A 14,315-nucleotide genomic window follows, 5' to 3' on the forward strand; every position below is an offset into this window, starting at 1 on the left:
TTTTAGGGGAAGGGATAGTTCTTTTCTACTGCTTACAGCATCTATTGCTTATGTCATCTAAGGCCTGACTGACATACTTATTTGGACTACCTTTGACCCGTAGCCAGGGAACATACTTCATTCCCAAGGATTGATTGCAATAGATCAGTTGTGAAAATGTTTTAGGATAAAGCAGCCTCTTGGTGTCATCAAAAAAGGGATATAGACTGAGCACCAAACTTGCCTCCTACAAGTCCCCATGAAATTCTTTTCGTTTTTAAAGAACAAAACATTAATAACATTGGCAATCCCGAAAGAGTATCTTCAATGGATCAAAAATTTTGAGTAATTCCTAGCAACTGGAAGGCATATGAAACTGGAGTGATGGAGACATAGCAGAAGACACCAGAGCCCAAGGAGAGTAAGTGCTCGTTTTCCCAAAGGAGCCTCAGAGATACAACAAGCAATTACAGGATGATGAGGAGGGTCAGCCATTAAAGAACTTGTAATCAAAGCAGCTAGAACCATGGAGTCTATCCTCAAAAGCAGCTGGCGGTAAAGACATTTGTGTTCAGACTAGCTCCTGAATTCTATTCTCTAAACAAGGTACACTAGCTCCCTGGGGAGGGCTCCCAGGGAGGGAAGAGAAACTGAGAGAGAAGCTGAGCAGGGCTTCAGACAGTTCCAGACTGCCCCCACCCAACACCAAAAAAGGACAGGAGGATTAAAAACCTGTAACTAGGAAAGAAATAAAATGAATAAATGAATTAAATAAAATAAATATAAAATATTTATTGAAATATTTATAATAAAATAAAATCATTCAATTTCCCCCTGAGAATGTCCTACTTATTTTGACAACTGTGGGGGTCCCAGTCTGCCTCTTTGCTCCTTACTAAGATGCGTTGTAGGCAAGGTGCCTATAGGCAAGCCTAGCCCACTTCATTCACAAGCCCTAATCAGACCTCCCATTGAAAGGAAAAGCCTTTCAGGGTAATAGACATGCAAAAGCAAAGGAACCCCACATAAGCTACCTACACTATCCCACCGGGTCCTTCACTCATAAATCAATAACCAAGGCTCTCCAGACATTTGAGGAAAATCGATAGCATGAGGGAAAAAGACCAATTTTTAAAATCCAACTTGTAGACAAAGCACAGTCAACTTCAAGAATCAAATATAAATGTTATAGATCTTAACAAAGCAAAAATAATTTGATTAACAAACTAGAACTGAAAAGTGAGAAGAGAAATGGAAGGAAGGCTAGGTGTACTAATTTCCTCATGTTTTATTAACAAAGAGTCAGTAGGCACTGTCTGAGGTCGGCACATTACAAAATAAGAAGAACATTAAGTTAAAAGCAAACACACAAAGAACTAGAAATAAAATAACAAAAAATCAAGAGGCAGAAGCGGGAGAGGAGGTTTGAGGAATCATCCATCATAGAGGGAGTCAACAGATACTGTCCAAGGTACATCAAACAAGCATACTTCTATTCTATAGAAGTACAGAATCCAAAGTTATTATGGTACCTACAGAAGAAACCGCAACAAGTGGCTGCCTCTGGGGAGCTGACATAGGCGTTAGGGTGGGGTGGAAAAGGCTTTTACCTTTTATTGCATACCCTTCTATTCTTTTTTATTTTTAGCCATATGCACCATCTGTTGTAATTAGAAGAAAAAAAACCTAGTCTAATTTTTTAAGTAGCATGGCATAGAAGGACCAAAGGAATTAAGGTTTGCTACTTATGAGTTAGGTCTTCTGATCAAGAGACCTAAACCTTGCCAAGTCTCGGTTTCCACAACAGCAAAATATGGACAAATGTCTTCCTCCCCTGCAGGAGGAGCCAATTTAAGGAAATAATGTGCATGAAAGAGTCTGGTTCAGTGCCTGATGTATTTCTCACTAAATATTAATTAAAGATTGTTTAATCCCTTTTCCTTCCTTGAAGATGCTACCCCAACCACCAGCACAGCCACCTCCAAGGTGTTGGTCTCAGAGAAAGAAAGCACTCTTTGGAATTCTGTGCCAGGCTACCATGCCTTCCTCTAAAATCAAGTTGGTCAGCCCACTGTCTTAAAGAACCTTTGCTTTTCGATTTTTAAACTCTAAATTCACCCTTTGGCTCAGGTTGCAAAGAGAAGGCACAACTGAGAACAGGAAGCTATACGCTGGGACTTCTCCAAACTCAAAGACTGCAGGCCAAATCCACATATACACAACAAGGAAGACAAGCCTGTCATGTGCCTAAATTTTATGAGATATGATGCTCTGCAAAAGCCAAAAACATCTTTCCCACTGGCCTGGTGCTGATACTTGAAGATCTGTGAGTGGGGATTGAACTCCCTTGAGTTAGGGCACTGCCCCTATTACATGCAAATATTCCCAGGATAATTTATCAGAGCTTTTCAATGTACTTAACTGAGAGTTTGACTTGAAAGGGAAGAGGCTCTGAAAACAGGTTCAAAAATGGGGGGGCTGGCCCCGTGGCTGAGTGGTTAAGTTCGCGCGCTCCGCTGCAAGCGGCCCAGTGTTTCCTTGGTTCGAATCCTGGGCGTGGACATGGCACTGCTCGTCAGACCACGCTGAGGCAGCGTCCCACATGCCACAACTAGAAGGACCCACAACGAAGAATATACAACTATGTACTGGGGGGCTTTGGGGAGAAAAAGGAAAAAATAAAATCTTTAAAAAAAAAAAAAAAACTTAAAAAAAAAAAAAATGGGACAACTACCCACAGACAGCAGTCTCAGGAAGGGGCACTGTGTAGGCAAGGAAGCCACAGCATTAGGATCCTGAGGGACCACAGAAAAGTGCTGGAAGTGAAGGTAGCAGGACACACAGAGGATATTTTTTCACCTACTTCAAGTTGTTGCCTAGTGCCATACCTGGTCACACATTTGCATATGCAGCCCAAGTGCAATGGCATAGTCTTGCTCACCCTGCTTTTCAGCTGCAAGGGCCAATATGATAAATGACTCTAGAACAGAGCTTCTCAAACTTTAATGTGTATCTGGGGATCTTGTTAAAATGCTAATTTTAGGAGGTCTTGGCTGGGGACAGAGGTTCAGCATTTCTAACAATGTCCTAGGTGTTAATGATGCTCTTGGTCTGCAGACCATACTTTGGGTAGGAAGGGGCTAGAAAATCCCCTCCTTTCCAGTGCAATATCCACTATTCTAACCCCTGGCTCTCATCAATACCCTTTGAACCAAAAGTGACAGTATCCTAGCTGGGGAAGAGGCGAAACATAGTGCGTTTGAGAGCAGAGCATGGTCCTTGGAGTCAGATAGACATGAATTCAAATTTCAGTTCTGCTACTTAGTAGCTATATGACCTCGAGCAAATCACTTAATCTCTCTATCCCTGAGTTTCCTCAATTGTCAAATAGTGATAATATCTACCCCACAGAGAGACCGTCAAGATTAAAAATAAATAATGCAGCAAACACTAAGCTTGCGCCTTCCCTAGATGGTTTCCTTACCTTAACCCATCCTGCAGTTAACTGCCAGGACAATCTCCCTCAAATTTGCATCCATCACATCAGTATACTGCTTCAGGGATGTCTTTATGACCACCAAATGAAAGGTAAACTCCTTAACTTAACTTGGTGTTCAGCTCCCACTGTCCAGCATGCACTTATCTCCAAGACTCCCTCTACTCTTCCTGTCAACATCACCTCTGGTTTTCAACCATAAAACCTATCTTCTCCAGGCAAATCAGCTCTGTGCCACCATTAAATTTACTAATTGTGAAATGCATTTAAGAGATCTAGGGAACTTCTAAGCAACCACCTGGTCCACACTCTTCATTTCACAAAGCAGAAAATAAAAATCCAGAGAGGCTAAAAGACTTGGCCTTGAGAATAAAATTATTATCAATCAGTATGAAAACCTAGTTTGGGGACTTTATCCAAATGTTCCTTTCAGCATCTCTTCCCACTTTCTATCCAGCAAACCTCAGGGAACATGCAAAACTCAAATAAAAGGCGTTTTCCCCACTCATCAAGCCATGCTGTGGTGGCATCCCAGGTACAAAATGGAGGAGGATTGGCACAGATGTTAGCTCAGGAACAATCTTCCTCAAGCAAAAAGGAAGATTGGAAATAGATGTTGGTGTAGAGCCAATCTCCCCTCCTCCACAAAACGTCCTTTTCCTCCACAATTTATTCCACAACCTCTCAAAACATGGGCATAAAGTTTATGCTTTGGTTTATTCAACATGATGCCAAAACATATTTCAGTCAACGAATTAGGGAGGAAAATCAAAGAAACCAATCATTTGCTTTGGTATAGACCAAGTCAACTGAATATTGTAATACATACTAGTTACTAGTTTTGGAATCTGCTTTACCACAACATAGATTGCTAATTACCTTATTTTAGGGAATTTTCTTCTCTTCCCATCTAGATTACACGTCTCTTGAAAATAGGAACTTTGTCTTATTCATCTTTGAACTCCTCATTGTCCTGTCAAGATGTCTTTCTCCCTTCTTCAAGTACTGGGCAAATACTGCTAATTTACTGTATTAAAGCCATATTATTTTTTCATAATGTTGAATTAACCTTTGCAATCTTTCTTATCTAGTCTGCTTTGTTACAGTCTTATTTGACCACTTTCTTCTATGCTGATGTATTTTCCCATTCAATGGCATAAAACTGAGAAAGATGATTCTCAAAGGCTATGTGTTTGTATTTATTCATGTATACCTTTGTATAATAAAAATATTTCATATCTGTGTATTTTATATCTCCAATCACACAATACATATCTTGAGTGTTAAAAATATGTCTTCTACTTTTTATCATTTCCCAAAACTATAACACCTCACTTCTACCAAAGTACTTGAAGCTATGCTATACACATTACAGAAGGACTAAAATAACCATTGTTCTTATACAGCTGTAACACGTACAAGCTAGCAATATGGTATACTGAACTAATCAAAAACTATAAACTATAAAACTCCTGGAAGATAATATTGGTAGTACACTCTTTGACACTGAACTAAAAAGGATCTTTTCAAATACCATGTCCTCTCAGACAAGGGAAACAAAAGAAAAAATAAACAAGTGGGAATTCATCAGACTAAAGAGCTTCTGCAACACAAAAGAACTTAGTATCAAAACAAAGAGACAACCCACCAATTGGGAGAAAATATTTGCAAATCATATATCTGACAAGGGGTTAATCTCCATAATATATAAGGAACTCACACAAATGAACAATAAAAAAGCAAACAACCCAATCAAAAAGTGGGCAGAGGATGTGAACAGACATTTTTCCAAAGAAGATATACAAATGGCCAATAAACACATGAAAAGATGTTCAACATCACTAATCATCAGGGAAACGCAAATCAAAACTACACTAAGATACCATGTTACACCTGTTAAAATGGCTATAATCACTAATACTAAAAATAACAATGTTGGAGAGGGTGTGGAGAGAAGGGAACCCTCACACACTGCTGGTGAGAATGCAAACTGGTGCAACCATGATAGAAAACAGTATGGAGATTCCTCAAAAAACTAAAAATAGACCTATCATATGACCCAGCCATCCCACTACTGGGTATCTACCCAAACAATTTGAAATCAACAATCCAAAGTAACATATGCACCCCTATGTTCATTGCAGCACTATTCACAATACCCATGACATGGAAGCAACCAAGTGCCCATCGACTGATAACTGGATAAAGAAGATGTGGTATACATATACAATGGAATACTACTCAGCCAGAAAAAAAGGAGAAATTCATTCCGTTTGCAATAACATGGAAGGACCTAGAGGGAATTATGCTAAGTGAAATAAGCTAGTCTGAGAAAGACAAACACCAGATCATTTCACTTATATGTGGAATATAAATAAGTACTGGGACAAAGAAAACAGTTCAGTGGTTACCAGGGGAAGGGGGGTGGGGGGCACTGGGGCTGAAGGGGAGCACTGATGTGGTGACAGTCAAGAAATAATGTATAACTGAAATTTCACATTGATGTAAACTATTATGAACTCAATAAAAAAAATTTTTAAATAAAAAAACAGAAACCACATGTGCAATAATACATCTTATGTACACAAAGAAATATGCAAGTTGCAAACTAATATAAAAATTCTCAGAATAAAATACAAAAATATGATTTTAAGTATCAAAAACCATATCATACTACAAGAACTGATTAGAACTACACCTAATTTTACACACAAAAAATCTCTCAAAAGTTTGATGTGTAACGTTTAAAAATTTACACATTAAATTTATGTGTATGTATGTGGATGAGTTTATCTGTAAGCTTATTTTAGATGCATTCTGAGAGTTCATTATTTATAGGCATCCAGGAGATAATCCTTTTTAAAGAAATCCTTTGGAATAACTGATTTATATGTTTTATAAATCCAAATTTTCATACACTGGATTTTCTTAAAGAAAGGTATACCAAAAAAGAAAAAAAAATCATTATTTAATATTATTAATTATGATCAAAACAGCTTAGCCTTTTTTCTTAATTCCCAAGCTTTAAAAAATAGTTCCATTCCTAAACCAATATTTTTCATATAGATCTATGACCCTGCAATGCTCACAGTTTTCAGTAAACTACGTTACTTGGAAATGTTTAGTTAGGAAGATACCAGGACAATAAATGACTGTTTTATATCCTTAGCTTCATTTTAGCCTTCCTATATTCACACCCTAGAGGTTCCAGATTCTTATCCACAAAGTGATTATGGTCTAGGACTGAATCAGATTTGTAACAAATGTCCACTGGGATCCTTTGACCTATCATCGATGGGCAGAGCCAATATATGTCTTCTGGCTCGCTGAATCCTTTCACCTTACCTCAGGGACTTTCCACAATGCTATATGGTTAGAAGCTTCCCTTCACAAACGGCGAAAATGAATGAAAAATGATTTCAGAGTAGAAAAATGGAAACCCAAGTCATTATATAGTGTCTTAAGGCTACCCTGCATTTACCACCTTAGTGCCCAAGCAAACATTCTAACACATGTATAATAAGGGATATTCTTCTTTAAGGTTTTGAATTTCATTCTCTCTAATTTTATCTGATTATTGACATGCACCATTTATATTAAACTTCAATATATCTAGTCACACAATAGCATAAAACTTCTAACAGTGATCTACAATAGTCTAGAAACCATTACGATTTGTTTTAAATTTTCCAGAAAAAAATAAAGCACAAAGCTAATGAAATTTCTAATAACTATGATTTTTTATAAATATTACCATATCAAAAACTAACAACAGTCATAAAATTATTTATAAATAAAATACAGGCTTTTCCTCTTTTTTTTTATAAGGTAATTTAGCATGTTATTCTCTCCTTTTTCTGCAACTGGTCTTAAAATGTATTTCCACTCAAAAAATAAAAATAAAAAATGTTTCCAAAGAGAGAAAAGAAAAAAATTACAAAGTACAATGTTTTTGTGCTACAAGCTATACAAAAATCTGTCACCATCTATGTTACACTTCTAGTCATCAATAAAGTACTTTTTTTCAATGCACCACTCAAAAATCAATTATATCAACTCTTTTGTATAGAGAAGCGGCACACCTTTCAGGCAACTAGTATTAATGAGTAGACATGACTATAGAATCTCCATCTGTTTCTCTGACAAAGCTGTGGCTACTCTACTCTCTCATTGAAATTCCATTAATCTGGTGTACCAAGGTCCAATGTGAAAATCAAAACTCCATCTAACCCTTTATCAGCTCACAATAACCTACAAGTGAACTCTGCCTGTTAGCATGCAGCAAGTTATGATTTTGCTATCAATCAGGCAGTTGGCCAATAAAAAAAAAAAACAAAAAAAAACGCAGGCTGGAAACAGTGTCTGGCAGGGTTTGGAGACTTTGTTTTTGTTTTCTGTTTTCATCCCCTTTCAATTTCTATAGGGTGTCTGGACCTTGTGAGATTATGCATTATTCTCCTTGGCTGTGATTTAATTGCTACTAGCAATCAAGTCGAAGCATCACTGAAGTGTGCTTGAATTTCATTAGAAGATATAACTTATGCTACTTTCCTACAGTACCTAATAAACCATAAAGAAACCAAAACACATACGGCTTGAGGGAATAGCTGGAAAATTAGGTAGCCATTTGGGAACTGAGTGAACTTTTGAACCAGAGGAACAGAGAAAAAGAAATATTAAAGGAAAAGACAGACTTAGAATGCACACAGAGATGTGCAGGTTTGACCTTCTCAGTACCTTGAAAATTACATTAGCATTATGAAAAATACATATCATGTTTAGAGTTTATAATCCATCAATGTTCAGATACTTTGTTAGTGCCTACCATAAGGTAAAAGTCAAAAGGACAAAACAACAATCTGATTTGACAAAAGGCCTTTTGTTGACCTGTGCTAATTTGGTTATACTTATTGTTAAATGCATTATCTTTTTATAATTAATATATCATTAGACTGAGGTCACATAATAAAGGAAAATTTATTCAGCAAAGGAAAGAGAACACATACAAAATATAAGTTGCAGGGAGAAAAAACTGATATAACTAGATGATACTTTAGAGCAGAAATGAAAAGTCCAAATGGTAGTTTTAAAATTAATTTATAATATTCTTAGAAAATGTGAAACTACCAAAAATGGTTTTATATACCAAAAATGAATAATACTAAAAGTTCAATTTTCAATCTGCTTATGAATTGCCTACACAAGCACTAATGAAAATGCACCAATATTTAACAAAAACAATGTTATATATAAGTTATTACATAATAGTCAAATATTGATAAAGTAACTCTTTAACAATAAATCTTTTTCATGCTATATGTCCTGTATATTTGGTTATGAAAAGCAAACATATGATAAATTATTTATTCATAAGACAGAAAACAATAATTATGTAAAGGTACTATAATTTAAAAACAATTCACTTTTTCTCGCAAATCACTGGCTCATAGATATTGTTGGATTTTTAGGTTGAAATTTTTTTTAAGAATGCACATAATGCTCCCTTCTACATCAAAATATTTATGCTATTTTGAGAAATTCCAAGCATATATATTCTATGAATATATTCTCTGTGTGTATGTGTATATATATTCTCGAGTATAAACATTCTGTCTCCATATATGTATACGTACACACACATACTCATTTCCACCTACCAACACTTTATTTTTGCACTTTTATTTTGCTTTTCTGCAAAATATCATTGTACTGTGTCTGAAAAGTAGTTCGACTCAAACAGTAATTCATTGTTTTGCCTAAAAACATTATTTCATTAATTATAAAACATCTTCTAGTAGAAATGCTTTTGAAGATCAGGTTAGAAAGGGTAATACTCTGTTTCAGATAGTAAGTGTGACTGAAGAGAAATGTGCATCTTTTTAAAAAACAGGGAATATAAGAGAAAGAAATCTCTTCCTTTAAAAAACAGAAATTAAATGTTCACCAAAATGTAAAATTCAACATAAAACGGACATGATTATTATTGCTACACATTGTACAAAGTTCTGAATATAAAAAAAAGATTGTGTTGTTCTGAATCAGTGGTTAGAATGTTTATCACTTATGCATGTACTTGACTTATCCCTGTTCTGCAATAGACATAATTTTATACCTCATAAAAGCAATTTATGTTTCCAAAGGGAATAATCTGGGTAACATAAAATGTGGAGTGCTCTGTTGCAGGAAGCATATTTTCATTCAGCAATTGTATTTAGAGATGGAACTGCACAGTTTGATCATCATATAGTAGCAGAAGGCATTATTCATTTCTATGTCTATGTGAAACTTTGAGTACCACAAATTAATATGCATGGCAAATTTATCAATACACATTCTTAATTTATAACTATATATCACCCTTAAAAAGTCTCTATAATGCGGATGTACTCCACTGGCTATTAACAGAGAAAGCACACACTACACTAAAAACAAGTTTCACAACTTTGGCAAGTTTTTGAAAATTACTAAGAGATAAAAATTAACTTCATACTAATTCAATGAATACAAAACACTGCAATATTACTGCATAATGTGGGGCATTTTTAGGTGACAGTAAAAAAAAAGAAAATGGGCATTAAAAGAAGCATTTGATAAAAACTTGTCTCAATGCGAGAAGGCAATGTAGGAATAATTAATTAAATATTTTATGAACTCATTTTGTATAAAGTTTTCTGAAAAAAAGAGATCAAAAACCTTTTTCATTATTTATAAAATAAATAATACAACAAGCTATTAAGCAGTACAATAAAATTAAGCAAGAATCTGATAATATTAAATTAACCAACAAATTTACTAATAATATTCATATGATGATGCAAGCACTCTCCTAAAGACTTTAGTAAAGAAAATTTCCTGGGAAAAGAAGGAACTACATACTTAGGAAAACCACTAGAGAGAGCTCTTCTGTTCCTTAAATGGTTCTGGTACAGGTAAGATAACTGAAGCCTCTGCATTTATCTGCTTTCTGACAAGACCTCTACACATTGCATTGTTTTGCGTTAGAGTGTCAAGAGGCATATTCTACGGGAAAATGTCACATACCATCAGAAGGGACTTCATCATCTTTATCATATCTTTCTGAGGCTAATGAAATAGTGTCTGGAGGCCCAGCAAAAGGGTCATCATATTCGTCCCCATCTTCTGCATCACCTATAAAAGAGTCACAGAAAAGTCTTTTATAATTTGCCATCTTAAAAAAATGTTACTTTGTCAGAAGAGGTAAATTTGACTATTAAACTCAGTCACTGTCATAGAAAAGGAAAGAAAATTTTTTGAACTAGGTGAAAACAGGTCTTATTTTAATGTATATCAACTGTGATTTAGATACAGTAAGAGTTTTTGAAGGTCAGTATACAACTGCCTATTTCCAATACAAAAGGACACAGGTTCTAAAATTATGGTGGTCTCTACAAAGATGAAGACAAAAAAGTAGAAGAAGGGTATGCATCCAAAACAAGCAAACAAATCCAAAATAAGGATAACAACAACAGAAAAGCACAACAGAGAAAATAATTCAAGTTAATACCATTTACCTACTCAACAATTTGAAAAATTATGATGAGAAATTGATAATTCAAGACATATTAACATTTTATGTTTCCATTAAAAATCACAGGATGTGGGGCCAGACAGATGGTGTGGTGCTTGCACTCATGTGCTCCAGTTTAGCAGCCTCGGGTCCATGGTTCAGATCCCAGGTGCAGACCTGCACACTACTCATCAAGCCATGCTGTGGCGGCATCCCACATAAAGTAGAGGAAGACTAGAACAAATGTTTGCTCAAGGACCACCTTCCTCAAGCAAAAAGAGGAAGACTGGCAACAGATGCTAGCTCAGGGCCAATCTTCCTCACACACACACAAAAAAAATCACAGGATTACATTAGAGTAAATCAAAAATACTCAGTTGGATCTTCAAGAGCAGGAATCCTTTATGGGAAAAACTGCTTTAAAATTTATACAAACCTTTTAAATTCAAACAAGGTGATTTATAAACTAGACACTTTCAATTTTCATTCAATGATACACAACCACTCTTTTAACGTTCTAACTAGTTTTCTACATGATTTGCAAATCCTAGGGTGGTTGGTTGGTTTGAAGTAACTTACTCCCCACAATAAAATCTGTGGGCTGGGTTTTTTCCACATATTCACTTAGAATAACTTTTTTAAAAAGAGAATGAATCAGATATTTGCTAGCCCAGTTATATATAAGCACTCATTTTTCACCCATATTCAATGAAAAAGAAAAATGTATGCTTATTACTATATCAATTACCTAACTGTTAACAATTCAAGTTACCTGTTAACAATTCAACAGAAAACCAGCTACCTCAGCATGCTGAAAATCTCCATAGGAACCCTAGAGTACCTATAGTATGACTTTTAGACCATAGTTGCTGAGCAGATCCAGATAAACGCTACTAGTCTCTCCAAAAGGATATCTGCATCTGCTGACATCCATTTGATGGGTAGAAACCTATTTTTCACCATCTTTTTGGTAGAGGAAATAGCCTCTTTCAAGATAATACTGTCAATGTAATTTAAAAAATCAATATTCATCTCTATTTCTTTATAATTCTGACATTTCATCAGTATTCGTCATCCTCACCCTGAAAGTAAAGACAGGGACATCTCCCATCAAGACAATAAGAGCAGAACATAGAGATGACTATCTTGTTGTCCTTCGTGATTCTACCACTAGGGCTACCATACATGGTGATGTTTCTTCCCCAACTAAAATGCCAAGGAACACATACAAATACTGCTCATTCCTAAGATCTTAATTTCTTTCTTTCAAGATGTTCAAAGCACTTTTCAAAACGTTCAGTGATCCCTTACAAAATTTATTTTATGCAAAGAAGAGTGTTCTGATTTCAAATATGAGGTAAGAGAGAACCTCATAAAGTGCTAGTAAAAACATGTTTGAGCATGCAACGACAGCTCATAGACTATATAATAGTAAAGATCACAAAATTCTCAGTTACTCGTAGTTCCTAGAGTACCCTTATATTCTTAAGAAAGTAAGAATTTTTATGGTATGAATTTTCCAAAAATATTTCATATCATAACTATAAATCTTTTTGTGAAAACAAAAGTATTAGGATACTTCAAATACATCACCATAACTTAGCACTTAGCATATTACACTACTACAAATATAAGAATACAACAATAAAACCAATGAATATTTTGGAAAGGATTTTGAAAAAACACTCAGACGCTCAGGCTTAAATCTATTAAACTCTATGAGGAAATAAACAGAAAAAAATTAAAACAAAAAGTTTTGAAAATCAGAATTAGTTTATTATCCTCTGATAATATCTATGCTGTATTTTTACATGTATACCCATGTATATTCACATATATACACACATGCACACACCAATCTATATTTATAGAGATATATACACACATCAAAAAAGAGCATTATTAAAGCTATAAACTCAATAACATTTAATATGAGTTAAGAATATTCTTAAAAAAAGAACATTCTAGACAAATTGGTCGCTAAAATGTTAAAGACACTGGTTTTTGTTTTTTTTTAAAAAAAAACACTTTTGGGATTATGTATTAAAGTGAAATTGTCTTCAACTTAGCCATTCTAAGAACTGAAGCTCATTCCAAATTTTTTTTAAATCAGTGTGATATTTATATTTATCTAAGACAAAATAAATTAAGTACTGCTACTGGCCTCATTACTTCCCTTTTTTTTTAAGCTTCCTTTGTACTAACTCTGAAAGTATCTTTACTTTCTGAGTATAAGAATAAGTATTCTTACTCTTATAAGGAGCTCTGTGGTATCTGTACAGGGTTATTCCCTTTTTAACTTGCATTAAGTTGAAAGAATACATCATTTTTCAAAGTGGTCCTCTTCATTTTACTATTGTTCCAGTGATGATCCATCCTTTTTCCTTCCCCCTAATTATTATTTTCAATCCAATAAACAGAGCTGCTGTATTATAAGGAACTTAAGTTGAACACAGGGGTCGCTGTTGAGTAGCAGAAAGCATTTTTTCTCCCCAGGGGCTGAGTATTTGCAGCTATACCTGCAAAGGCTTCTATAAATTAAAAGGAAAATGTTCAACTTGTGTTTATGTAATAGAAAGCTGAACTCCAAAGCAACAATGAGCATCAGGTAAACGTATCCAATACAATTTACAGACATAATTGAAAGCATTACAGCCTAATCAGACATCTAAAAGAAAAGCATGCTCAAATGAAATGGCTACAGAATCATTAGTTGGCAGCCATTCTATTACAATCACACATAATGTCAGCGGTGCCTTGAGCCTGTGCCAATGACAACAGCATAAATTTTGCATCTCATTTCTGTGGCCATAAAATTAATGATCAGTTTAAAAATACTTCTTTGTAAAAGTTATCACGCAAAGAAAAGACATGAATGTGTCCCTGTTATGTACTCACAAGGATAATTATGGGGTTGTTGCTCATTAATACTGTTTCTTGTTTCCCTAGAAAGGCATTTGATTTATCCCACAACTTTCAAAAGTTTAATTAACGATACAAAGTTAACAGCCTAAAAGACAATGATCCAAGACTTCCCTTCCTATAATTTCAGTGGCAACTTAAACATCACAGCAAAATCAAGGCTTAATAGCACCACAGCAGCATATTTCTCTGAAAAACATCTTTAAATTTAGAATAGTTGGGTTCAAATCACTATTAGGCATTCTTTTTTATATGGCTCACCATCAATTAACATTTTCCTAAACGTCTGGAGATGAATCCCAACAGTCAATGAACAGTCATGATCTCTACCACCAGCGAAGGTGATCTAACCAATTTACTGCTTGTTTTGTCAAATACAATCCTATTTTA

General features: G+C 35.0%; 1 protein-coding gene across 1 annotated transcript in view; it reads right to left on the reverse strand.

Annotated features, from left to right (window-relative positions):
• Nucleotides 1–14,315, reverse strand: part of SKAP2 (src kinase associated phosphoprotein 2) — a 169,629-nt gene that overhangs the window by 140,494 nt on the left and 14,820 nt on the right. Inside the window, exon 4 of the mRNA XM_014828777.3 lies at nt 10,517–10,624. Coding sequence (XP_014684263.1) covers nt 10,517–10,624 — 108 coding nt within the window. The remainder of the gene's footprint in view (nt 1–10,516; nt 10,625–14,315) is intronic.

The sequence above is a fragment of the Equus asinus genome, chromosome 1 (assembly GCF_041296235.1).
Source record: "Equus asinus isolate D_3611 breed Donkey chromosome 1, EquAss-T2T_v2, whole genome shotgun sequence".
Taxonomy (NCBI): domain Eukaryota; kingdom Metazoa; phylum Chordata; class Mammalia; order Perissodactyla; family Equidae; genus Equus; species Equus asinus.